At 56.4% G+C, this 23676-nt stretch overlaps 7 protein-coding genes across 7 annotated transcripts; 4 read left to right on the plus strand and 3 right to left on the minus strand.

Annotated features, from left to right (window-relative positions):
- Window positions 1-123: 123 nt before the first annotated feature.
- Window positions 124-2069, minus strand: JCM15063_002364 (uncharacterized protein; the record flags this gene model as incomplete). Its single annotated transcript, XM_076680303.1, has 8 exons — window positions 124-452; window positions 529-864; window positions 929-1150; window positions 1220-1330; window positions 1396-1473; window positions 1546-1631; window positions 1707-1789; window positions 1863-2069. The coding sequence occupies 8 exons, from the start codon at window positions 2067-2069 to the stop codon at window positions 124-126; spliced, it is 1452 nt and encodes a 483-aa protein (XP_076532594.1).
- Window positions 2070-2285: 216 nt separating this feature from the next.
- JCM15063_002365 (TFIIB-type zinc finger domain-containing protein) lies at window positions 2286-5256 on the plus strand (the record flags this gene model as incomplete). The annotated part of the gene is made up of 7 exons (XM_076680304.1): window positions 2286-2353; window positions 2430-3311; window positions 3385-3490; window positions 3549-3717; window positions 3777-4062; window positions 4149-4271; window positions 4344-5256. The coding sequence occupies 7 exons, from the start codon at window positions 2286-2288 to the stop codon at window positions 5254-5256; spliced, it is 2547 nt and encodes an 848-aa protein (XP_076532595.1).
- Window positions 5257-5439: 183 nt separating this feature from the next.
- JCM15063_002366 (uncharacterized protein) lies at window positions 5440-9359 on the minus strand (the record flags this gene model as incomplete). Its single annotated transcript, XM_076680305.1, has 3 exons — window positions 5440-8655; window positions 8940-9105; window positions 9208-9359. The coding sequence occupies 3 exons, from the start codon at window positions 9357-9359 to the stop codon at window positions 5440-5442; spliced, it is 3534 nt and encodes a 1177-aa protein (XP_076532596.1).
- A 66-nt stretch (window positions 9360-9425) lies between these two features.
- Window positions 9426-11767, plus strand: JCM15063_002367 (uncharacterized protein; the record flags this gene model as incomplete). The annotated part of the gene is made up of 6 exons (XM_076680306.1): window positions 9426-10267; window positions 10364-10817; window positions 10890-10931; window positions 10998-11174; window positions 11237-11405; window positions 11466-11767. The coding sequence occupies 6 exons, from the start codon at window positions 9426-9428 to the stop codon at window positions 11765-11767; spliced, it is 1986 nt and encodes a 661-aa protein (XP_076532597.1).
- A 152-nt stretch (window positions 11768-11919) lies between these two features.
- On the plus strand, window positions 11920-14161 carry JCM15063_002368 (phosphoglucomutase; the record flags this gene model as incomplete). Its single annotated transcript, XM_076680307.1, has 8 exons — window positions 11920-11972; window positions 12119-12145; window positions 12207-12618; window positions 12684-13242; window positions 13319-13435; window positions 13514-13616; window positions 13677-14088; window positions 14159-14161. 8 exons carry the CDS (start codon window positions 11920-11922, stop codon window positions 14159-14161), a joined length of 1686 nt encoding a protein of 561 aa, XP_076532598.1.
- Window positions 14162-17567: 3406 nt separating this feature from the next.
- On the minus strand, window positions 17568-20162 carry UTP6 (snoRNA-binding rRNA-processing protein UTP6; the record flags this gene model as incomplete). The annotated part of the gene is made up of 6 exons (XM_076680308.1): window positions 17568-18404; window positions 18467-18936; window positions 19000-19734; window positions 19808-19955; window positions 20017-20085; window positions 20154-20162. The coding sequence occupies 6 exons, from the start codon at window positions 20160-20162 to the stop codon at window positions 17568-17570; spliced, it is 2268 nt and encodes a 755-aa protein (XP_076532599.1).
- A 322-nt stretch (window positions 20163-20484) lies between these two features.
- On the plus strand, window positions 20485-22919 carry JCM15063_002370 (tetratricopeptide repeat protein; the record flags this gene model as incomplete). Its single annotated transcript, XM_076680309.1, has 6 exons — window positions 20485-20803; window positions 20867-20989; window positions 21063-21976; window positions 22035-22370; window positions 22435-22773; window positions 22842-22919. The coding sequence occupies 6 exons, from the start codon at window positions 20485-20487 to the stop codon at window positions 22917-22919; spliced, it is 2109 nt and encodes a 702-aa protein (XP_076532600.1).
- Between the last annotated feature and the right edge of the window lie 757 nt (window positions 22920-23676).

Below are 23676 nucleotides of genomic sequence, written 5' to 3' on the forward strand. Positions count from 1 at the left end.
GCGCCATGTACCGATTGTTTTCAAAATCTCTGAACGATGATAGGCAGCGAAAGAAACTGAGAACAAATTTACAAAGGACTTGAACAAATTGCACATAACCCTCGCTGACTTTGCGCGTCGGATTCAACCAGTCCAATCTCGAGCGGCCTGCTCGATGATCGGTCGCCAGAATTTCCGGCTCGCTCCCTTGGCCTCGTACTCGTAGACTGCTCGACGCGGCAGGAGTTTCTTACCATCCGGCCTCTTCCACTTCTTAAGCCCACCTTCGATTCCGGCGCTCTCTACGGCATGTTGCAGCTGATGAAACAGGCGGTTCGCGGATCCTTCATGCAGACGTTTCCCGTAGCCGTGAGCAACGACGATCGCGATCTGTCGGGTCTTGCGTTTCGTTTTCGGGTGACGGAAGTTTGTCAACGCAACCGTAACGTCGGCCTGGATTTCAGATGTCCATGCTGCAGGTATAGAGGCTGGATTCAGTATCGGAGCTTGCGCAGGTGCCGACTTGGCGGTCCGTCAAATGCAGCTCACCACGTTCAATCGCAAACCACTCCGGAGGCGTCTGTTCAGGAGTTCTCATGATCTGTTCTTCGAGCGATACTGGCGCCGAAGCGAATCCGAGCGACAAGGTCGGATACTTGTCAGATTTCGTAGCGATCGAATCTCCTTTCCAATCACGTCTCAACAAGCTTCTCAAATCGAGGTCGTCGAGTGCAGACCGTGACGCCGAGAGGTCTTCGTCGAGCACCTTCATGACTTGCTTGAGGTCTCGGTGCTTCCATGACGACCGCGGGAAGAGACGTTCAGCTGCGGCTTGATCGATCGATGTCGAGGATTTGCGTCCCATTCCTCCTGTATCGATTGCGACTACTCGGACATGCGGTTCAGCTCGTGCTAGTTCCGATAACGACTCGACGGGTTGCATACTTACTCGTTCGCAAGAGCAATTCAATCAACTCCTCGGGCAGTGGACCGTGAACGTGAGCTGGATCCGCCGAGGGGCTGTCTTCTCCCGGACGCTTCTTATCTGCGCCCGGAACATTGTCAAAGAGCCACTGGGTGACAAGCGACGAGCAAGAGCCAGTTTGTTCGACAATGCGCGGAGACGCGGTTCCGTTTGCGATCCCTCGATCTTCGTGGTGGTCAATGATGGCTGTAACAACACGTAGAGTAAGCCAGACTGTACAGGCCGAGCATCCGGCGAGCGAATTCATTGACTTGCCAACTACGGTCGCATTGTTCCAGATCGTCCGCGGGACATTGTGGTCGACAAGTGCGATGCCTTTGATACGGTGGGAGATCTCGTTCGGCTTGATCGGAAGTTCATCGATGGCTGTCGTTGCGCAGACTTGAGCGACCGAAACTCCTTGAGCAGGGTCGACAGGAACGGAAGCTCACTGAGGAGGTCTCGATGCCCTGAAGACATGCGGGAGTAGTGCAGGGACAATGCATTCTCTGGACGAAGATCGAGCGCGTCTGCCATGCGGTTGAAGAATTGACGTGTGTTGGCAGACGCAGGAGTACGGAACGCAGGAGAAGATGACGCACCCTGTTCCGTCTGTAGAAGTGCTATCGCCTTCTGCGGAGGATCGCTGTGGGTGAAAGCGTACGCGAGCGCAAGTGCTGAAACTAGACTGTTGACGAGTCCGACGGGTGAGGAACTCAGCCTCGCAGACTAGCCCGGGGACAGAGAAGGTCACGAAGCGCACGAGTCGAGGTCTCCTGCTTCGTTGCCCATGACTACGACCCAATCGCTCGCATTGTTGCCCCTCAAATCGCTAATGAACTCGTCCTGGCGACGGACAGGATCAGCAACGCAGCCGACGACGCTTCAACCTAGACCGCGGGGGCAAAGCGACTCTTACTTTGGTCTGCCGACTCCATTGAGAGAGGTGGCCTTCTCCGGTGGTGTCGTCTTCGCGGGCGTGCCAGCGCATGGTGACGTCGCGAGCGAGTTGTGCCGAATAGTCGGTCTCGGGTTGCGAGCTGAGGACCAGCTGGGTATCGGTAGGATGGGCTCGGCTGAGCGATAGTAATCCCGCTGCGAGCGGAACCGAGGGCAACAACCTCATAGCGCGTTGAGGAGTACGGGGCCTAGATGAGACGGCGAGGCGAGAACGAGACCAGCTGCAGTACCAAAGTCTAGCCGTGCCAACACTCGCGGGGGTCGCGTTAGAATTGAGGCAGTGAGCGCCGTCGTGCTCCTCAGGTGGGTCGAGAGAGGCAAGGGACACTGCGCATGAATATTGTTAACTGTCTGCAGCGCTTCAACTCCTCAACTCGCCGACATGGCGCCGCGACCGCGCTGCCCGGTCTGCCGCAGTAGACGCTGGCACAGAGACGCGCTCTCTGGCAGGTATGCCGTCCTCGCTTGCCGCATCCGAGTTCTGCGCGCACTCATCCCCACTTGAACTTCGAAATCTATTGCACAGTATCGTTTGCGAGGAAGGGCATCTCCTGGCCGGATACGTACAAGAGTCGACTGAGCAGGAGTACGCCTCGCAGCACGTGTTGCAGACGAGAAGGGAACGCAAGAACAAGGGCAAGAAGCAGCGCTTGCCGACAAACGACTATTTCCATGGCGACCGCGCAACCTTCCTCGTATGGCAGTGCATGCAGCTCATCCTGCGCGAGCAGCTGCGCGTCCTCGTCGACGAGCTCGGATGGCCAGTCGAGCTCGAGGCCGTCGCGCGAGACTTGTTCGCTCTGCTCGTCGCCAGCTCACAAATACCTCCCGCACCGTCCGATTTCGACAAAGGACAGGAGAACCCCGGAAGTTACAGTGGGCCGAGACCGGGAGACCGGTTCCCTAAGCGCGGCAGGCAGAAATACGGGCCCCGCGGACGGCCCAAACCGAAGACAGAGCACGATCTCGTTTCGGAGGAACCTGTTGACGACGATGACGACGATGCTGCCGAACGGCGGTCAGTCGTTGGCGAGCATGACAACAATGGGACAAGAGACGATGGCGAGGACGAGGCGGAGCGTCACAGTGAAACCTCGGAAGGAGAGTCGTCGCCGTCCTCGTATTACTCCGACGCAGACGACGAAAGGCCTCGGCCAGGGGGTCCGAGCCGGCGTACGAGTCCAACGATTTCCGCTGCACCCTCGCCAGGGCCTGGTGCACTCGATGATCCCGTCATGCAAAACCTGAACCCATACGCTCCTCCAAAACCTCGCCCGCCTGTTCATGCTTATGGACCGCGACAGACACTCGATCCTCGAGCTCATCCGCGATTGGACTTTCTGCTCTACATCATACATCTCGCATGCATCACGTTACGCCTACCGGTCTTCTTGAGTGACATCTTCAAGTTAGCGTGACCTGGTCGAACTCTGTGCGCAAGACGCATCTCGGGACTGACCGTCGCCTCTTTGACATGTCAGACTTGCCGAGACATATAGGATACCTTATCTCGATGCCGCAAAACATCTACCGCTCGACATGCAATCGCACTTGTCGCAGTCTTATCGAGCGCTCCTCTCTCCCGTCGTACGCTGTTCGCGCTCTTAATCCTGAAATTCACTGACGAGTTTTTCCACATTCGCAGTCGCTTCCGAATCTGTTCTCCTCAGATTCTGAAGGACCTGATCTCCATTCCTCACAAGCTTGGCTGGCCCGATTAGTGCGGATGTACCGAGAGGACTGGGACGTCGAATTCCCAGAAGCGAATCTACCGCTCGTCATGGGGCGATTGTGTCGACTGCTTGCTTTGCCACGTAAGTTGCTCCTGGTCGCGTGACGTGAGCGTGTAGGGCCTGATTCTTCTCGACGGTAGCGATTGTCCATGTTGTCGCTCTCAGACTTCTGTCGCTCCTGCCGCAGCCGATCTCGTTCCACCTCCCGAATAATCTGACATCAAGCACCCGATCGTCCTTCTCGCCGCGCAATGCAGCTCTCGCCGCTTCGTCGACACGCGAACGGGGCTTGCCAAAAGAATTCAGCTGGAGGTCGAGATTGACAGAACACAGTCACGATTGGCGACTGCTACTGCCTGAGGTCAAGATCGCTTCTGTGCTGGTCGTTGCAGCAAAGATGGTTTGGACGCTTGAAGATGATTCACGGTTAGTCCTCGCTTCTGCATATCTGCGGAAGCTGCCAATCGAATCCAGAATGCCAGCCACTGACGGTATACTCCGTCTGGCCGTAGACCGATGGGCACTTTTCTCGCAGACTTGGCCGACGGTCTACCTGATTCGCACACATGGCTCGACACGGTAGAATCGCTTGGCCGGTGCAGCAATCCCGGGGATCGAAGCGTTCTGTGGCGGAAGTGAGCTCGAATTCCAGGTGATTTCAGCGTCCTCGCGACTGGTGTACTGATCGTCCTCTGTTCTTCTGATAGCCGTGACCCTATCGAGATGCGGGACAGCGAGATCGATGCATACCTCGACTTCTTCGAAAGTCACATTGTCAGCGCGACGAAAGTACCGAAATTCCTGAATGACCTCGGCCGATTCTTTCCCGAACCAGAGAAACCCATCTCTCAAACTGCACCTTCCGAGCCACGAGCTGCAGCGGCCCGGATCGATGCCCTGATAGCTTCCGCATATTCAAAGTCGACGGCCTGCGCAACTCCGCTTGATGCTTCTCAGTACCCGGCGCAAGCGCAAGTCACCACGCCTGATCTCGTTCCCCAACCCGTATTACGATTGCTCGCCGCTATCTCTGGCCATATCTTGTCGATCCCGACTCCATTCGCGCTCAGCCTACAAGGTCCTGCTTCGACCCTGCTAGCATCAGGATTTGCCTATTTGTCACCGCAGATCACACGCGTTGAACGACTCCTTGCGGTCAGATCGGTCCCACTGCAAAGACTAGCGAAAGTCGAGGATCGTGCGCAAGAGAAGAAGCTCTGGAGCGAAACCAAGGAGCTCGCGCACGAGTTTGTCAAAGATCAAGGGCGTACGGAAATGGCACGGAGGAAACGAGTCGATTCAGAGGTCAAGCTACGTAGGAGGGAGGAAGCGCACACGAAGCGCCAGGAGAAGAAGGCCAAGCCGACGAAGGTATACAAGACCAAAGACGAAATCGGGCAATCAAGCGAAGATGAGATCGAGAGCGAAATTGCCGAGGAAATGCGGATCCTCAAACTCAAGAATGGGAATGTGCCCGAAAGCATCGGCGACGACGAGGACGACGAGGTGGAAAGTACGAGCGACAGCGAGGCTGGACCTGACAGCTTATACGCGACCTCGCGGGATGACGAGGAGGAGGACGACGACGATTACGACGACAACGACGATGATAGTTACTGAACGCTTGCAAAACGCTTAATTCGAAGAGACTGCATCAGACTCATCCGATGCAGTGTCTGCACATGTTGATTAGATTAGGCTCGCGACGTAGAAGGACTATGGAAATTAACGAAAAAGCTGCGAACGGCGAAAAGACTGCAGAGCAGAAGCGGGAGAAGCTGGAAGAGGCGTTGAGTTGTGATTTCAATAGGGCTCGCCTACAGTTTCGAGCCTTTCACCACGGTCTCTGCTTTTACCAGCACTCTTCGACACCACAGAGCCCCGACTGTTGCTCCGGCCTCTTGCTGTTACTCCCTCGATAGCGCCTTCGAATGCATCGCGACTCTCGCTCCTCTTCCTGCGAGTCGTCTCTTTCTCTTCGTCCCACCTCAGCCTCCTCTGGCTCCGACCGCGCTCCTTGCGCTCATCATTTTGGGTCTTCGAGTCGACACCTTGGTGGGCGTACGCCGAGCTCCTCGAAGTCGATCTCGATGGCCGACGAAGCGCAGGGTGAGATGGCGAGTGACTGATGGCCGGTGATAGACAAGTTGGAGAATCGGCGGCGACTGGCGAGCGGCGACCGTTTGCGTGGCTTGTCGATCGCGACAGAGACCGAGAGGAGGAAGAGCGCGATGTAGACGTCGAAGCCGAGGCCGCAGTCGATGAAGTTGTAGACGAAGAAAGGGAGGACAAGAATGGAGGCGGAAGAAGCGCGCGAGTCGAACTTCTACCACGCGCCGGAGAGGGTGGAAGATCGAAGACGGCGTCGTGCATTTCGATGTCGTCGGAAACATTTTGCGTGCGGGTTGGGATCGTCAATTTGCGCAAAATTTGCCGTTTCCGTTGCCTTTCGGCTCGAGCGTCCGCTTTCCTTCGAGCCTCGCGCTTCTTCACCATGTCGAGCCAAGGAGAGCTTGCCACCTTCTCGATTGTCCATCTCTGCTCGACGTCCGTGTTCAAGCACCCCTTGATGACCTCGAGGACCATCTCCTTCTCCCGTGTGATTTCCTCGCTGTCACCCTCCCTGGACTTCAGATTCTCCGGAAGCTCCCACTCGCCTTTGATCAGACGAGTGCGCAGTCTGAACTCCAACTCGTCCCAAATGGGGAGCACGCCCTCGATCATGGCATACAGAATGCAGCCCAGTGCCCAGATGTCCACGGACGGGTCCAGGATCGGGATTGGGGATCGTAAAGCTTCCGGAGCAGAGTACGGAAGAGAGCCGATCGGGTGGAGATGTGCGCTCAGATCTGGTGAAGCAGAGTTCGTGCTTGCGGCGACGAGCGCAGGGAGGTGATTCGGAAGAGTCTGACCAGAGATCGCTCCCGGGCCGACTGTGTGCGACAGGTGCGCGTGCGCATGATGAGCGCCATTAGGCCGTGAAAGAGATCCACCCCGGGACAATGTCGAAAGTGGCTGAACTCCGAGTGCCGGCAGAGACTTCTTTGACTGCTGCTTAGCGCGCTGCGTCGTTTTCTGAGGCGATTTTGGGATGATGTCCGACAAGCCGAAGTCTGCGACTTTCCAAACCCTCTTCCAGCTTTTTTGCCATGAAGCACTTGCTATCTCCTGGGCCCTTCCACGTGCCTGGGTCATTTCGCTCGCTGTCTCGGACTCCTCGTCTGACGAGTAATCTTCAGACTCCCAACGGCTCAGTAGGTTCTCGAGTTTGAGATCCTTGTGCACAACGCCTTTCTCTTGGTGCAACCACTTGAGGCCCTCGACGATCTGCGAGAAGGCATCGCCCGCTTTGAGCAAATTAAGGGCGCGTTCCTGAGGCGCAACAGGCGGCGAGAGAAATCTGGAGGTCCTGGTCGATTGCGATGGCGAAGAAGAGGTGGAGGAAGCGAAAGGCAAGGACGATCGAGGCTTGGTCCGGGGAAGAGTGTTGCGACCCCGGAGCCCGCGATCGCGGGACCTAGACGTCGACTGGCTGCTGCTTCGCTCGCGACTCGAATGATCCGGACGGGCATCGATCAAGGCAAGGTCCTGCGGCACTTCGTCGCGAGTGTGAGTGGGAGAGTTGAGGTAGGCGAGCAACGAACCGCCGTCGCACAGCGGCATAAGGATGTAGGAATGCTCGTCCGTTTCTGCAGTTGCGAGCAGCGGGACGATATTTGGATGACACCGCGTTCCGGATCGTGTCCCCAGCGGAGGCATAGGAGAGGTCACATGCGCCCAGAGGTTGAGTTCCCGCTCGAGAAGGGCGTTGAGTAGGGTTTGTTCTGGAGACGGTTCGATATCGAGGATTCCGGTGTTTGCAGGGCTTGTAAGGCCTGGTGACGGCAGAGGAGATTGCTCGATGGGACTCAGAGATCCCGTCGCGGAACTCGACGAGGGCGGAGGGAACAGATGCGGGGGAGGCTTGGTCGGAGACGAAGAGGATCGGTTCCTTTCAAGCGAGCCGCCGCTGAGACCGTCTGCAGTCTCTAGGAGTCGATCTTTCGATGGGTTGCGAAGTCCGCTCGACGAGGCCGAAGCGCGAGGGTTGGGTTGGGTAAACTGGAAGGAAGCGGCTCTTGTGCCAGGTAACGGCCTGCCAGAACCCGGCGCACCTTCACGATGACCAAAACCGAATGCCTCTAGTGCTGCGCCTGCGCCAGCAGTCGAAGATGACCCGCCGGAGAAGCTCCTCTTGACGATCTTGACTGCAACCTTTCGCCGCCTTTTGCGTTTTTCAACGGGGTGCTGATCGTCAGCGAGAGGCTTCCAGATAGCTTCTCGGACGAGTCCCATTCCTCCGCTACCCAGCTCCCCTCCCAAGATCCATTCACCCTTGTCCTGAGCTCCGTTTCCACTCGAGCCTGGTGCATCATCTTCGTCATCGCCTAGCTGTGCAGTCATCAAAGGTAGCACGAAGCCTTCTTGGTCGCCCTGTGGCGGGAGCATCGCAAAATGTGGGTGATTGCGACTCTGGTTCCGCTTGAAATTCAAGTCACGCGAGCCTGGAAGCGAGGTTGGTGTGTTCTGCTTCGACAGCGAGGTACTGGAGGATGGGGAAAAGGACGACAGGAAAGCGGCAGCCGGAGATGCCCCGATAGCTGGTGGTGCGGAAGATTCGCGCTGCCGTTCGCCCACTGCGGAGGTCATTCCATCGAGCGAGGAATCAGCTGAGCCGCGATCAGACCGACTGTGTGATCGGCCAATATCTTCCGGGCTGAGGGTGCGCTGCGAATTATTACTTGCATCGAGCGATGAAAGGTCGGAAGGCCGGGATGCGTTTCCGAAACTACCGATACGCAATCTTGTGAATGCGTCTCTCGCTCTGGTGCTTGGGTGCCTCTGGACCCGCGTCAGGTTGAGCGGTACACCTGGCGAGGCAGAATCGAGCGCGGCCCGCGTTGACGGAGTCGGCGACGCAGGCAAAGAAGAAGGTATGGCGGCTGTCGACTCCATGCTCGCATCCGCAGCAGAAGGCTCCTGTGACTAGCTGAAGCGTCAGCTCGCATCCTGCAGGGTACTAGCGGGACATGAGAACTTGCCTCGGAGGTCGCCCTCATTCTCATATCGCCTTCCGCATCCAGTCCTTGTGATCCTTCTCGAGCTGCACGCTCTCGAGCTTGCTCAGCAAAATATCGCGACCGTGCGTGTGTGTTGCTGTCTGCCGTTACGGCGATCTCCCCAACTCCGCTATTCCCGCTCGAAAGTTCGGCGGACGGGACTGTGGTTGCCTGCGGCGTGCTTGACCTCGAGCGGGTGCGGACTTTAGCACCGAGACCTCTCGGATCATAGAATTCGAACTCGGCGGCCGGGGGAGCGATCGTGGGAGGCGGTGGGGGGCTGTTGCGAGGTGTACGGGTTTGATTGTTTGTGGGGCTGCCAACGGGCGAGGTTGGGTTCAGGGTCGATGCGAGGGTAGACCAAAGGGTCCTGGCAGTACGACAAGGTCAGCATTAGCCGTCGGAGGGCAGGTGGGTGGGTGGGGGGAGACTCGTCTGCCCCGGGCCAGAGGTTGCCTCCTGTCAGACTCACATCGAACAGCCTCCTGGAATATGACGCCGGATACGCTGTGCTGACGCGGCTACTGGAGAGGGTGGTGGGTTGGCTCGAAGCGGACGTCCAAGGAGCGCCCAGGTTTGCGCCTTAGCGGCGCGCGTGATGCCCCGGACGCCGCGTTCTGTCATGCCGAGTTTACCGTCGGCAGCCGGCTGCCTCCCAGCCTCCGTCCCGCTCCTCCGAGCAGGTTCCGCATGGACGAGCCGCCCGTGACGCTCCTCTCGACGCTCTCGACCCTCCGGTCGCACCTCGTCTCGTCGTTCCCTCGAGCAGCTCCGCCTGCTGCACCGCACCCGCTCTCATCCGTCGCTCCCTCAGAGTTCGCGGCAGTACGCGCTCGCCTCGGTTCGACGGTATCGACCATTCGCACATCCCTCGACCACTTTGAGCGACTCCTCCCTGCGCCCGCTGCCGATGCACCAACTCCAGCGGCGACCGCAGAGCTGCACAAGTACCTCTCGCTCTTGACCCAGTCAGCCGCGACCGAGTCTGTTCTCCTATCGATCGCCCACTCGTCTTCTTCGACTGCCGCTCTGCTCGAAAGCCGGTCCAGCCAGTACCCGACTCTGCATCCCCACGAGCGCACCGCGCCTTTGATCCTCCCGACACTCGAAAGAATCGCAAGAGATCTCGGGCTTGTATGCTTCAGAGACGATGAGGGCCAGGCGGAGCCTCAGCAGACTGTCACCTTGAGTCTCGGCGGTCAGGTCATGGTCGTCGACGTCGAAGTTCACCGCAGCGAATCGACAGCTGGACATGCCGAGCACGTCGAGAAAGTCAAGGTAGCATATGTCTGGAAAGGCGAGCAGTTGTTCGACGACAAGTCGGCGCGCAAGCTGTCCGGACTGTTCCGAGATTCTGCCCCACGAAGTCAGGACGGACAGGTCAAGGAAGATCTGTGGAACGACGTGAGGGGCATACTGTCCGAGCTGCATCGACTCGACGACCGGACGGCGAAGGAAGATCTCGATTACTTCGCTCTCGTCGCCAGACTCGACGATTCTGTTCGTCAGGCGTTTCCTGTATTTGCTGCCTCGTGCGTTGAACGGGTCTCTCTTCCTGTATCGTGCCTAGCCTCACCAAGCTGTCGAAGCAGAAATCCCGAACTTGATGCGCCTGCTATGCTGCCTAGTCCAGGGTCCCTGTTTCCCCGGCTGCTGCTGCATTCGAGCCCTTCGTCCCGACTCTATCCTGCTTATTCAAATACGGTCCACGCTGGCTCAGCGATGCGCGCGTTCCTCGATACTCCTGGAATCTACAGCGGTGTATTCGAGCTGCCAGCAGCTGCGTCGAAGGACGCATCGCTCGTGAATGATGCCAAAGTCGCCAAACAGTGGTTCAGGTTCCGACTCGAACCTGAAGTGCCGACCCCGAAGCGAGTATGCGAGCGGATCTTGGCCGCCCTCGATCTCGAAATCGGCCCTGCGCAATTACGCACCGCTGGAAACGACCATGACACGAGCACGACCGACTCCAAGCTCGGTAATGATGAGAAACCTCGGCATGCGGTTCCAGATCGAGGCGGCGAACCCATGCCGAGCGAAGCAAATCGTTACGCACAAAAGAGCACCTGGGGTGGTTTGCTCGTTCGTCCCCTGGTTCTGGTTGCCACGATGCCTGTCTTCTCTCGTACTGACATGGTTGCCTGCATATCACAGACATCGCAAGCTCTGGATCGCCCGTCGCGAGGCCAGATGACGGTATGTCATCATTTTTGAACGCTTATCACGGATGTTGACGTGCTCGTATCTCTCGTCTCGCGACAGACACCGAGGGCCCTCACGACGTCTGCATCTGCTCAGCCATTTCGCTTCGAGCTCTCTGTACAACCGGGGTCTTCCTCCGCTGCTGATCCTGCAGCAATCTGTATTACGTGTCTGTGGGCCGTTGAGAGGCCTGGAGACGTCGAGCTGACCATGGAGCGCTTGAAGCGCGGCATCAGAGTGACTCCCTTTCCTTGCTGACCGTTCTTGCGCGTCTCATCGCTTACATCGCAATTCAACAGGTTCTGAAGCATCAAATCGAATTCAACGAGTTGGTATCGAGCGTGCAGCCCTGGCCGGTGCCAACGGTACCATCGCGATTCCAACGTTGCGATGCAGAGCGTCCAACGAAACGACGCAGAGACTCAAGCAGCGGTCCGCAGACCTTGGACGAGCTGTTTGATCGGGACCGTGAGTGCGAGCCCTGGTTTTGCTCCAGATCAGGCTTGACGCATGTAGTCAATTTTCCAGAGCGTGCGACGGCATTGCCCGTAGGCATTCATCTTTCCTTGGCTGACGAAGACCCGCATTCGGCGACGATCGGCTTGTCCTTTCCTAGTCCTCTTGGGCCGTCCGGCACGACAGGGCCCATGACGATCCGCATCACTCGCGACCCGTCGTCTGGCGCGCTTGTTGTACGATCGCGCTCAAAATCCTCGGACGAAGCGAGCCGCCGACTCGAACAAGCAGAGTCTCAGTGCGCAAAGGTGGTCGGTTTGACACAGGATCTGGCGATCCTCATGAGGTTCGTCGTAGACAGGTTGAAATCGTAGACATAGATATGTACATAGCGAATTTATCCAGTCCAGCTACGAGTCCGAGACGCGGGCGGCGCATGCGCCTCCCCCACTCCGTGTGGGCCAGAATCGATTAATGGCGCTGCTCTCCTGCTTTGCCGCATCTCAACCTTGCTCCTCCTCCAAACATGACGAACTACGAGACCAAGACTGTAGCTACGAAAGCGTTCCAAGACCAGAAGTGAGTCTGCCCAACATCAGGCCCACGCCCGAATGCAAAGACGTGTCGCTTCCGCATTTCCGACTGCAAGATCGCATCGCGCGCCTGATCGAATCAAGCCGCGTTATACACGAGCTGACTCCCGCCATCTCGACTTGACTGCTCAGGCCGGGAACGTCTGGACTCCGCAAGAGGTATGACGAGATGAACTCTCCAGTCCCGCCCACCGTCGCTCATCCCGCTTGCTCGATCCAGGACCACGGTGTTCCAGCAAGAGCACTACACGGAGAACTTTGTGCAGGCCATTCTTTCGTCCATTCCCGGAGGAGCACAGGGCTCGACTCTGGTCGTCGGCGGTGATGGTCGTTACTACTCCCCCGAGGTCATCCAGGCCATCATCAAACTCTCGGCCGGCAATGGCGTTTCCAAGCTCATCATCGGAAAGGACGGTATCTTCTCGACTCCGGCCGTCTCGCACGTCATTCGAGCCGAGAAGGCTACCGGCGGCATCTTGTTGACCGCGAGTCACAACCCTGGAGGACCCAAAGCAGACTTCGGTATCAAGTACAACATGGAGAACGGCGGACCCGCGCCCGAAGGTGTCACTGACAAGATCTTCGAAGTTTCGAAAACGATCACTGAGTACAAAATGATTGATCTCCCCGAGGTACAGCCAATTCCTCTATACCTTGAAAGCTCCTCGGCTGACGAGGTTCTCCTACGCTCTGCCAGGCCGATCTGTCCAAAGTGGGAGACATCGAATTGGGTCCGATCAAGATCTCCATCATCGACTCGGTTGCCCCCTACGTCTCGCTCCTCAAGTCGATCTTCGATTTCGCTGCCATCAAGGAGTACGTACAGAAGTCTTCGGACGTCTCGGTCTTGTTCGACGGACTGTCGGGCGTTACTGGACCCTACGCGCGCCAAATCTTCCTTCACGAACTCGGACTCGCTGCCGATTCGATCCAGAACTGTGACCCCTCGCCTGACTTCAACGGAGGTCACCCTGACCCGAACCTCACGTACGCCCACACTCTCGTCGAAGAGGTCGAGAAGCGCAACATCACGTTCGGTGCGGCATCGGACGGAGATGGAGACAGGAACATGATCTACGGAAAGGGAGCATTCGTTACCCCGAGTGACTCCGTTGCAATCATCGCCGACTGGGCCGAATGCATTCCTTACTTCAGGGACGGCGGTGTCAAGGGTTTGGCGCGGAGTATGCCTACTTCCGGCGCGATCGACCTCGTCGCGAAGGAGAAGGGCTTCGAGTGCTTTGAAGTACCTACCGGTGAGAACCAACGACCTTAAGGCTCCCCCCTTGTCAACTTTGGCTGACTCGCCAAGCGATTTTTGCCACGGTCCAGGCTGGAAATTCTTTGGCAACCTGATGGATGCGGGACGCCTCTCGATCTGCGGTGAAGAATCTTTCGGTACTGGCTCGGATCACATTCGCGAGAAGGATGGACTTTGGGCTGTTGTCGGTACGTGGGATCCGATCGCCCTTGTCTGGACCAACGTCAGGCGTTTGCTGATCATGTCTGACCTGTTTTCTCTGCCAGCCTGGTTGAACATCCTCGCCGCGGCCGACAAAAAGGGTATCAAGGGTATCAATGGAGTCTTGCTCGACCACTACAAGAAATACGGTCGCACCTTCTTCTCGCGGTACGCTCTGGTCATGTTTTCAGGGCTCTGAGCATTGCTGATAGTTTCGCCTTGGGATAGCTATGATTACGAAGAGGTCGATTCGGAAGCTGCCAACAAGGTTATGAAGCACCTCGAAACACAATTCGCTGAAGATGGATTCGTTGGCAAATCCCTCGCTGCAACTTCCTCCTCGACTTCGTTCACGGTACAGGAAGCCTCCAACTTCTCTTACACCGATCCGATCGACCACTCTGTGTCAAAGAACCAGGGTCTCTTCGTCCGCTTCTCGGATGGTTCCCGTGTCGTTTTCCGTCTGTCGGGCACCGGGTCGAGTGGCGCTACGATCAGGCTTTACGTTGAGAAGTACTCGAAGGACGAGAAGGAGTACGACAGGGACACCCAGGAGGGCCTCAAGCCCCTTATCGAGGTAGCGCTTGAATTGAGCAAGCTTGTTGATTTGACCGGCAGGAAGGAGCCCACTGTCATCACTGTCAGTCAAACCTATTTTGCTCGGCCCCGAATTGCATTCGACGTACTAATACTGCTTCCCGCTAATTCAGTAAGTAAGTGGGAATATCGAAGTAGTAATGAAAAAAAACTGTAGTCTCCTTAAGTTCTTCCGTTTCCGTTACATGCCTTTACATGCCATGATATCAATGTTCCTTGCGTCGATGCGCTCAGAAGACACTCTGATGAATTCACTTTGCGAAATCTGCATGCGATAAGCCACGAGCAGGCGAATATTGAATGCTGCACCACTTGTCTATAACTGTCCTGCATTGCAACTTTTCGATTGCCAGTCCCCCCTGTATTGCACTGTTTGCAGACTACAGTGGTGAACATGCGCTCGTGCTCGAGGCGCGAACATGGCCGATAACGCAATGACCCGCAGTGGCGCGCCCGCGCCAGTTCGAGGATCACGTCTTCGCGCATGCTGCAATAAGCACACAGGCTCCCGGTTCCGCCATGCTTGCTGCACAAGCCCCTATAGGTCATCGCCAGGCGATTTCTAGCCGGATTCCACAGACCGGCGCGCGACATCAGAACTTGACACGGAATGTCTGGTAGCGATGAACACGCACCCCTCACGTCATCCGCTCTGTCGACGCGACCGTACGGCTCGTTGGAGTCGGCGCCTCCTATGCAGCTCTCACAGCACACCGATCTTTCCGCGGCTAGTTTCCCGCCATCGGGCACAGCAAGACCGTCTCTATCCCCCGCTGTCGATGGATCAGGCGCGGTGACCCGATCGCTATCGGCGGAGCCGGGAAGTTTGGCGTCGTCAACAGAAGCTCGTGGGACCAGTACGAATGCGCCTCAGGGTCGACATGCACGAGAGCGTGTCCGATGGATAGCAACATTCGCGAAAGTAGCCTTCGAGTTGGAGAATAAGGGCAGCGTTGCGCGAGATCACCTCGCTAGCGAGTGAGCACAAGCTGATACATGTCGAACGCGCTCAGCGTCGCAATCGCTGACAGTCGCGCTGCATATTTACCCGCTGTTCCTTCCTTCGGTTCATGCTTTGACGCGTATCAGGCGCACGTTCCTCGCATGGCTGCGGACATCATTGGCGCTGGCAAGCATCGGTATCGGTAGGTCTCCGCTTGGCTGCCTACAACAACCAGCACTCTCACGCGCGCTAAAGAACTCTTCGGTCGGATATCTCGATAGCTATCACTCAGCTGTTCCGGCTGCCAGCTTCGACTACCAGTACGTCGACACCCAGTGCTTCACTGGTAGCGACAAGCCGGCGTATCGAGATCACCGCTGCTCTGGAAGATCTCGTGCTGCAGTTTCCGCAGTTGGCGCCGCTGCAATTATTACTGGAAGCGCAGCAGGAAGATATCGCTCAGGTCTCGGCGAAGATTGAGAGGTCTACAAAGTACCGGCACTTAGGCAAACCGATAGGCGGAACTTTCATTTTCCTCGCCCTTGTCTTTCTCCTCATTGGTCCGTCACGGGTCTTTTGAGATGCTGTCTCCCAGCTATTACTGACGAGCTGACTGCCTGATGTACATAGGTGTACGGCGCTACTTTTCCGTACAGTCTGCCTTAATGCGAACACCTTCGAAGTTCCCGCCGTCCCAAAGAAGTATCGCATTCTCAAGTTTCTGCGTCGGTGCATTGGTGGTGGCCGCGTTTTCCGTTGTGCTCGCGACGAGGTAAGTGACTGGGCGCATTTCGATCAACCAGCCGGCTTGACTAGTGCGATTGTCGTCTTATCACGCCCCAGCTGAAACCCCGGCGCACAACTCGTCGAGCTATGGTCATGGAGAGACGATCACAATATACCCCTTTTGTAATTGAGATATCCACGTCGCCGACACGCTCTTCCCAGAGAATACCGGGCGACAGGCTAGGAATGCGTCCCTCTGCGCCAAGGTTCCGAATTATTCCTTGCATGCGTTGCCCTGTGATCAACGTTCACATATCGTAGGAGTAGCTGCAGCTCGGCGCTCGCGTGAATGTAAATGAATCGGTAATTTTATCGGACGCAGCGGCTTCTCCCGTACATCAAGTTCCGCAACCTATCTGTACTACGTGCTAAGAAGCGCGCAGCGACTGACGTAACGCCTGGAGCTTACGATACTCCCGGGACTGCCAGATAGAGAAGCCTGAAAAAAATGGTCGCAATGTCAGACTGCACTGTTCGCCTAAACGAAATTTGCCCTCATGAAGGCGTCGGCGTGCTCGACAGACCCAACAAGCCTCTAGCAGTACTCCCTGTCTCCGTTGCTGTCATATCCCTTGCGCTTTCGCTATCTATGCCACCTTCATCGTCAGGGATCGCCGATACAGATCCTGTCGACGGCTCTTCCCGTGAACCCTCATCATCTACAGTTTGCGTTGGCGCTTGCTCCGCGGTTGTTCGACTCGTACTTGTAGAGGCAGTAGAGGAGGGTTGAATTGGTGTCCTAGAAGCTGTCGAGACAGTGGTGGGGAGAGCGCGAGTCGATGAGGTTGGTTCTCGCACAATCGTTCTCATGCGGGTTGTGGATGCGCCGTCGCTCGCTGATTGTAGCGATGCAGTCGTGCTCGCCGGCAAAATCGATTCAGTGAATCTCATTGTCGAGCTCGCCGTCTCTGACGAGCTGGAAGTTGCACTGTGTCCTGAGGTTCGCTGCTTAGAGTCGTAATACGCCGAAACGCCGATTGTGACGCCTGCCACAATTCCTAGGAAAACCAGCAGGATGATCATTCCTCTCGCCCATCGTGCCCAGAATCCTCGCTTCGGCATCTCCTCTTCGTCTTCGATTGCCTCCTTGTAACACGAGAGGTCCGAGCATGATGCGGATTGCGCCTCGTGCGGATACTCGTCAGTGCCAGTCGTGGTGTCTGCGCGTTCCATGAGCGGCTGTACAAGTAAGGACGGTCAAGAAGCGGAATATGACCGCCGAGATGACCGAACGCACCGAAGAATTGAGGACACGATCTTCCAGCGTATACCGCGGCACGATACTCCCCGCCCGCTGTTCGGGTATCGATCGATATGGTGGTAGCATCGGCGACCGTGCCGGCTGCGTCGCAAATGGTGAACGAGGCGGCGTTCGAACAGACCGAGGTGGAGACCGATAGATAATCGAGGGAGGTCCGACCGGTGAACAATTTGTAATCAAGGGGGCGGATTGAACTGGTACGTGACCAGGTCGGAGTTGCATAGGGTGTGCAGGCTGCCCTGTCGTTGTAAGCGCCTCGGGTTTCCCCGAAGCCTCAAGCCTATCGACGGCCATCTAGCTTGCTCGATCCCTAGCCCGTATCTACGAGGCTGCGCGCCTCTGACGAAGGTCTCTGTGTGAAGAGTGGAAGAGAGAATGCATCTCGAGCATGAGCGAAGGAGGTCAAGGGGCAGGAATTTAGGGGCCGCGGGGTCATCGCGTCGTCGCGTCCCGGCCTTCTTCTCAGAAGGAGAGCGGAACCAAATGTCTCGTCACGCGCGCTCCTTCGTTGCATGCGGAAAGTTTTGCGAATCTACTCCTCCATAGCTTTGCATGTTTCCTCCCATGTCCGCTCAAATCGCGCGACTTCTGCGGGCCCACCAACCAACTTTAATTGTCCCTTCGCCCGCCGCAGAACCTCCGGGTACTTCGCTGCGCTTCGTCCGTCCTGCATGAGCTCCTTCGCATACACTATCCATTCTGGGGTGCGAGCGTCAGGATGCGTGACGATTCTTTCGTGAAGGCAAAGTCGGAACTGGCGGCTGGATGCGGTGTGAGCTTGCCCCGTTGTTGCCAATGCGTAGGTCAGGGAGGCGAGCGATAGCGTCGGTGCAGAGGCGAAGAGCTCTGTGAGAGACTGCTCGAGCGATGCCGGAGTCGTTTCCAAAAGGTAATGGATGAATCGCCTTGGCAACAATTCTCGAGGCAACACATCGCGGTAATCGGAAGTAGACGATGTAAATGTTGGAGGAGGAAGTGCATCTGTTAAAAGTGCTCGGCGGATTGATGCCCCGTACCATTCGATGACCTGCATCGGGGTCCTCGAGTTTTCTTCATGTAGATCTGCCGACATGTCCCAGAGCCTGGCACTGTATGGCATGACCTGTAGAGCTGCCGATGATGCCGAAGTCGCAGCGTCGAGAGACGAATCAGAGGATCGGGAGGTCTCGATTCGAGCAGCCCAGACTTGCTCCCGAACCCTCGGTGGTGTATCGCCTGCACCGAAAGAGGCTGACATCTGTTTGGCGAAATCGAGTACTTCTGTCGGAGAGGCGGTGCGGTGCAGAAGGCGAAGTCTCGTGAGAGCAAGGGAAGGCGAAAGAGCGGTCGATTCGAAAACCGCAGAGAGATTAGCCGTGAGAAATGCAAGCTACGAAATCCGAGCAACAGTTAGTGGTCAACTTGAGAACTTTGATAATGGGAGAGACGTACCAGGTCGGGATCCTCTGTCTCTTCTGCCATGGCCTCAAGCCAGGCGGCAAATCGCTCCCAGACGTCCTTCGAGATTTCGCCTCGTCTAGTTTCCCGCCCTTTGCCTTTACCGCGCTTTGCTGCCGAGTGCTGCTTCAGGAAAGCCCAATATTCGGATGCGGTTCGACCAACGGCATCGACAAATCGCTCGCCGGTGACCTTGATCTCGCCCGAATTTTCGGACTCGACGGTTTCTGTTTCGTCGGCTTTGCGCTTCTTGGACGAGCGCGGGGGTGTATAAGGCACGTCGTATAGATCACGGGTCGCGTAGAGGTGGAAGAATGCAGCGTGAGAGGGATGGTTGATGTCCTGTACTCGTAGCGCGGACAGGGAAGCATAGACATGAGCGAGGAGTGATGTGCGAAGCGTCGAAGGGAGTCGTCGTAGGATAGTGAGAAGCAATTTGTATGCATAGAGCGAGTGACCGTTCTCTGTTGGTGGGGTAGACATCGAGTCGTCAGGCTATGCCGCCTTCAGCCTCATCTGGCACGTACCTTTGAGGAAGTTGTCAATGACCGCCTTGACAATGGCACCATCCAGAATCGCTTCTTGTCCCGAAAGTACCTTGGCCTCAACTTCTCGGTCTACAGGATCTGGTCCGTCTTCGGCCTCGCCTGCCAAAGCCGAAACATCCACACTAGCACCTTCATGCTCGTTCTCGTCCTCGCCAGTGTCTTCCCCGCTACCCTCTCCATCTGCGTCGCGTTGACCCGAAACCCGCACTACCACCTCTTCTCCATCTTTGCCCTTGCCTAGTCCGAGTATCTGCTGCCTTGACTTGAGTTTCTCGATGAAAGCAACCTCGAGACGGATCCATTCTTGCCAAACGAGCTCTGACGGCGCATGAATATCGACCAGGTTTGCTTCGCTGTCGTTGCCATCGTCCGTGGCATCCCTTTGGGTGGTTCTGCCTCGGGTCTTGAGGAAACGCAGGGCGCGCATACATAGTCGACGGGCGCCCTCCGTGTTGCCGCCTCCCATTCCCTTCTCGTCTCCCTCGCTCTCCCAGCGACTGGCCAAGATCCAAAAGCGCGTGACGGTCGGGTGCATGCTGATTGCGGCGCTGAGGGTTCGCGATACTAAAAGAGGCGAGTCTTGCGAAAGCGCATGCGCGATGTACGCATCCCAGAGCTGGAGTGATTCGGGAAAGCGCCGAACCGAGAGCCTATGGAGCTGCGTGATGTGGAACTGGATCGAATAGTCGGATCGACTCTTCTGCGAGGTTAACTCTGCAGAGTGCTAGTAGGTGAGCATTCGCGCTCTCTCTCTCTCTCTACGCGATAGGCAGGGACAGCGACTCACGTAGGCGGATGACCCTGGCTCGCCTCAGTTTCTCCAACTTTTCCTCGTATTCAATGTACCGCAGATAGTCGAGAGGTTTGGTGTTTCGCCCATTCGCCAGACTGACTTCAAATCCTCGTCGCCTTGCAACGATGTCATTGATCTCTGCCTGTGTCACGGCGAGTATCAGCTGATTTAGCAAGGCGCGTGAGCGGCAGGAGGGACGCTACCTTGGAAAAGACTTTTCTCTGCTCGAGGTCTCGAAGCTCCGGAAGGAATCGCTCGAGAGCGAGTTGAACCTGCGTGCAAGAGATCAGGTATCAGCATCTGCTACCGCACGATGGGTAACGCGAGCCGAGCTGCTTACCTTCTCCATGTTTGGCGAGATCAAAGATGCGATGAAACTGCAATATTAATATTACAACACAAGAATTGAATCAGATTGATTTTCAATTTGGTTGAATCTTGATTCGATCAACTACCTGTCAGCATTTCCAAAGTATGCTGGCTATTAACCCGACTGGAATCGAATACAATCAGAGCTGCGGTAGAGACCACAGTGAGTCTAGGAAAGGTGCTTGAGGCGGAACAACTTGAGACACTGAACGGCGCGCTTGCCGAGATAGCCGGCGCCCGCGAGCCGCTGACGGATCCGCTCTCAGCTCTCGCCTCTCACTGCTTCGGCGCTGCAGCTCAAGATGGCATTTCAGGCGATGATGGGAGGCGCAGAGTGCTCGACCTCGAACAATCCGCTATCGAGTCTCCTCAAACAGCAACAAACAGACCATTCGCTGCATCACCAATCCCAACTCCACCCGAATCATGGCGCCGCGCATGCAGCCACTATGCGCACGATGTCGGCATCTCCGAGCCACGCAGCACAAGAGGAAGCTGAAAGATTCTTGCAGCACCAGCAGCTTGCAGGACCGGGTAGCGGCGACGGGCTGACCATGGAGGCGATGCGCCGAGAACTCGAAAGCCTCAACCATCAAGGCGGAGGCCTCCGAGGCGATCGCGGTACGCTGCTTTGCCACGACGATCCGGCGATTCACAACTGACAGACACGTGCCGGGTGTTCAGCCCAGACAGAGTGGTCGTCCCAATATCACCCCGCCGGTGCTGCCCTCTCCCCTCATGAGCTCGCCAGGATGGAGCAGCAGTTTCGAGCGCAGCAGCAGTCTCTTCACTCGACAAGCTTCGCAGGTACGAACGGCTCCGTTCTTCAGTCATCTATCCTATCCTCTCCTCGCCACTGACCCTCGCTCTATAAATACAGCTGAATTTTCTCAGCAGAGACAGCACTATTCTCCGCATGCGCTTGCTGGTACATCAGTAGGCGGATCAACTAGCTCGGATCGATCGTCGATGGGTACATCCATGTTCAGTCGACCAGGCTTTGCGCCATCGTACGGCTCGTATCCGAGCTTGCACCGCCCATCTAGCATGCCCATGCCAGTGTACTCTCCTCAGCAAGTCTCAGTTGATACAAAGCAAAACGAAGGCAAGGGCAAGAATCGATTTGTTGAACTCGATGATCGAGATTGGGAAGAACAGTTCGCAAAGGCAGCTTCAGCACCGCAGGATCCGCAGACGGAGTCATTGACTGCTGAGCTGGAAGAACGACAGGATGCCAAAGCCAACCTACTAGACGAGGGCGAGATCAACCTCGATGCTACAGAATCAGACGCGCAGTTGATGAAGGACCTCGAAGCCACGTGGTCGCAACTGAAAGGCCAACTCAATGCCTCCAACGAAGCCGATCGAGAATTGGCGCAGTGGGAGGCACAATACGGCTCGCAATTCAACGACATTCACGGCTCGCCATCCCTCTTCGACGACGAGCAGGAAGATCTTTTCGGTTTGCCGGATATGCGACGAGGAAAAGAATGGACGCGGGACAACGTCGATTCCTTCTTGGCGGACGAGTCGCCTTTCCCCTATTCAGAGGAGAATCAGTATCTGAACGCGCCGGACCCGTACCAGGAAGGCATGAGGCTGCTTGCGGAAGGCGCTCCCCTCAGCGAAGCGGCGTTGGCATTCGAGGCAGCGTGCCGGAAGGACGAAACTCGAGCTGAGGCGTGGAAGGCAGCCGGAGAAACGTGGGCAGCAGACGAACGCGAGGCGAAGGGAATCAGGGCGCTCGAGAAAGCTGTGGCTTGCGGCGGAACCGCGGGCGTGGCAGCTTGGATGGTTAGTCTATCTATCGTCCTGTGCAAGATTTGATTCCCTGACGAACGTTGATTTGCAGTCTCTCGCGGTCGCATATGTCAATGAAGGCCAAGAACTTCGGGCGCTCGCGACTCTCGAGAAATGGCTCTCGCTCTCGTACCCTACGATCTCGCTCTCTCCACCACCCCAGGCCGACACTGCTCGCTCTCCGTGGGACGCGTCGAATCGTATCATCGACCTTTTCCTTGCAGCAGCACAGAGTGGACCGCAGTCGCGCTCATCAGGGTCAAGCGGCGACATCAACGCGATAGTCGATCCTGACGTTCAGGTTGGCTTGGGAGTCTTGTTCTACAGTAACTCAGACTATGAACGCGCAAAAGACTGCTTTGAGGCCGCTCTGAGTGTCAGGCCCGATGTGTGTCTGTTCCTGGCAATCTTCAGAAAGATTTCCACAGTGCTGACGGTAAAGCTGCGAACAGGACTTCCTACTGTGGAACCGTCTTGGGGCTACGCTTGCCAACGGAGGTCTACCGGAGGAAGCGATCTCAGCATATCGCAAAGCTCTTGAACTTCGACCGACATTCACCCGAGCGACCTACAATCTCGGAGTATCCTGTCTCAACATAGGCTGTTATCACGAAGCGGCAGAGCATCTTCTTGCGGCAATTCAGGGACAGAACACCCGGGCAGCTGCTCAAGCGGGCAAAGGCAAAAGCGCAGCAAGTGACGAGGACATTGGACGAGCTGGACCCAACGGTGAAGCGGACGATGGTAGCGCAAACCTGTGGCATACCCTTCGCAGGGCGTTCCTATGCATGGTGAGTGTGCAGTTGTTAGCCTTGATCAGTTTCACTCCGCTGAGCGCAATACTTGATGACCGTGGCAGGAACGACATGATCTAGCCAATAAGGCATTCCCTGGAGCAGGTGTGGAAAGTTTCCGACGCGAAGGATTTGAGTTCTGAGCTAGTGTCTCTGTTGTAATGAATCACAAGCACGCAATCGCATAAATTACGTTGACTGGGATCTCGGCCGTGTCGGTGATTGACTATGATAGGCTTTGGAAGCAGCTGTCGCGACGATCTGGATGATGATATTTATCCCTGTGGTTTAGATAACTTATTTTGTGTGGCGGCAGCATCGAAATTCGGGGATGTAGCTCATCGGCAGAGCGCTCGCTTAGCATTTCCGAGACCTGCTTGCGAGAGGCAGAGGGTTCGACTCCCTCCCTCTCCATAACTTTTTGCAGCTCGTGTTGCCCAACATGTGCGTGTGCTTTGCTCTGGTATCAGAAGTGTGTTCTGGCGATATCAGGAGGTTTTTCTTTGGGTGCCAATGTTTTCAAACCGATACCATACGTTTTAGACGTCTGTGGCAGTTATCGGCCCCTATGGCTCAGTGGTAGAGCGTTCGCCTAGTAAGCGAAAGGTCCATAGTTCGATCCTGTGTGGGGGCAATCCTTTTTTTGTTTGGGCTTCGGGTATCTGAACCTCGGCTTCTCTGAGGAGCTTGCATACTCGCGCAAGACACAACATTCATTGCACCGGTCCGCCCCGAGTCAGCAGGGGAAGATCGACGTGTGCGCGCTGTTTGTTGTGAGGCGAGTCGGTCCCTTTCTGTCATGCAGGACTTGGTTGGCGTTTGCGACGAGCGAGAACTCAGTATTCTCTCCCATGCAATTTGGTTGTGAAATCGATGTGATGCAAAAAGAAAATGTTGACC

Source organism: Sporobolomyces koalae (genome assembly GCF_050403365.1).
Source record: "Sporobolomyces koalae JCM15063 DNA, S_koalae_JCM15063T_v1_ctg35, whole genome shotgun sequence".
In the NCBI taxonomy this organism is placed as follows: domain Eukaryota; kingdom Fungi; phylum Basidiomycota; class Microbotryomycetes; order Sporidiobolales; family Sporidiobolaceae; genus Sporobolomyces; species Sporobolomyces koalae.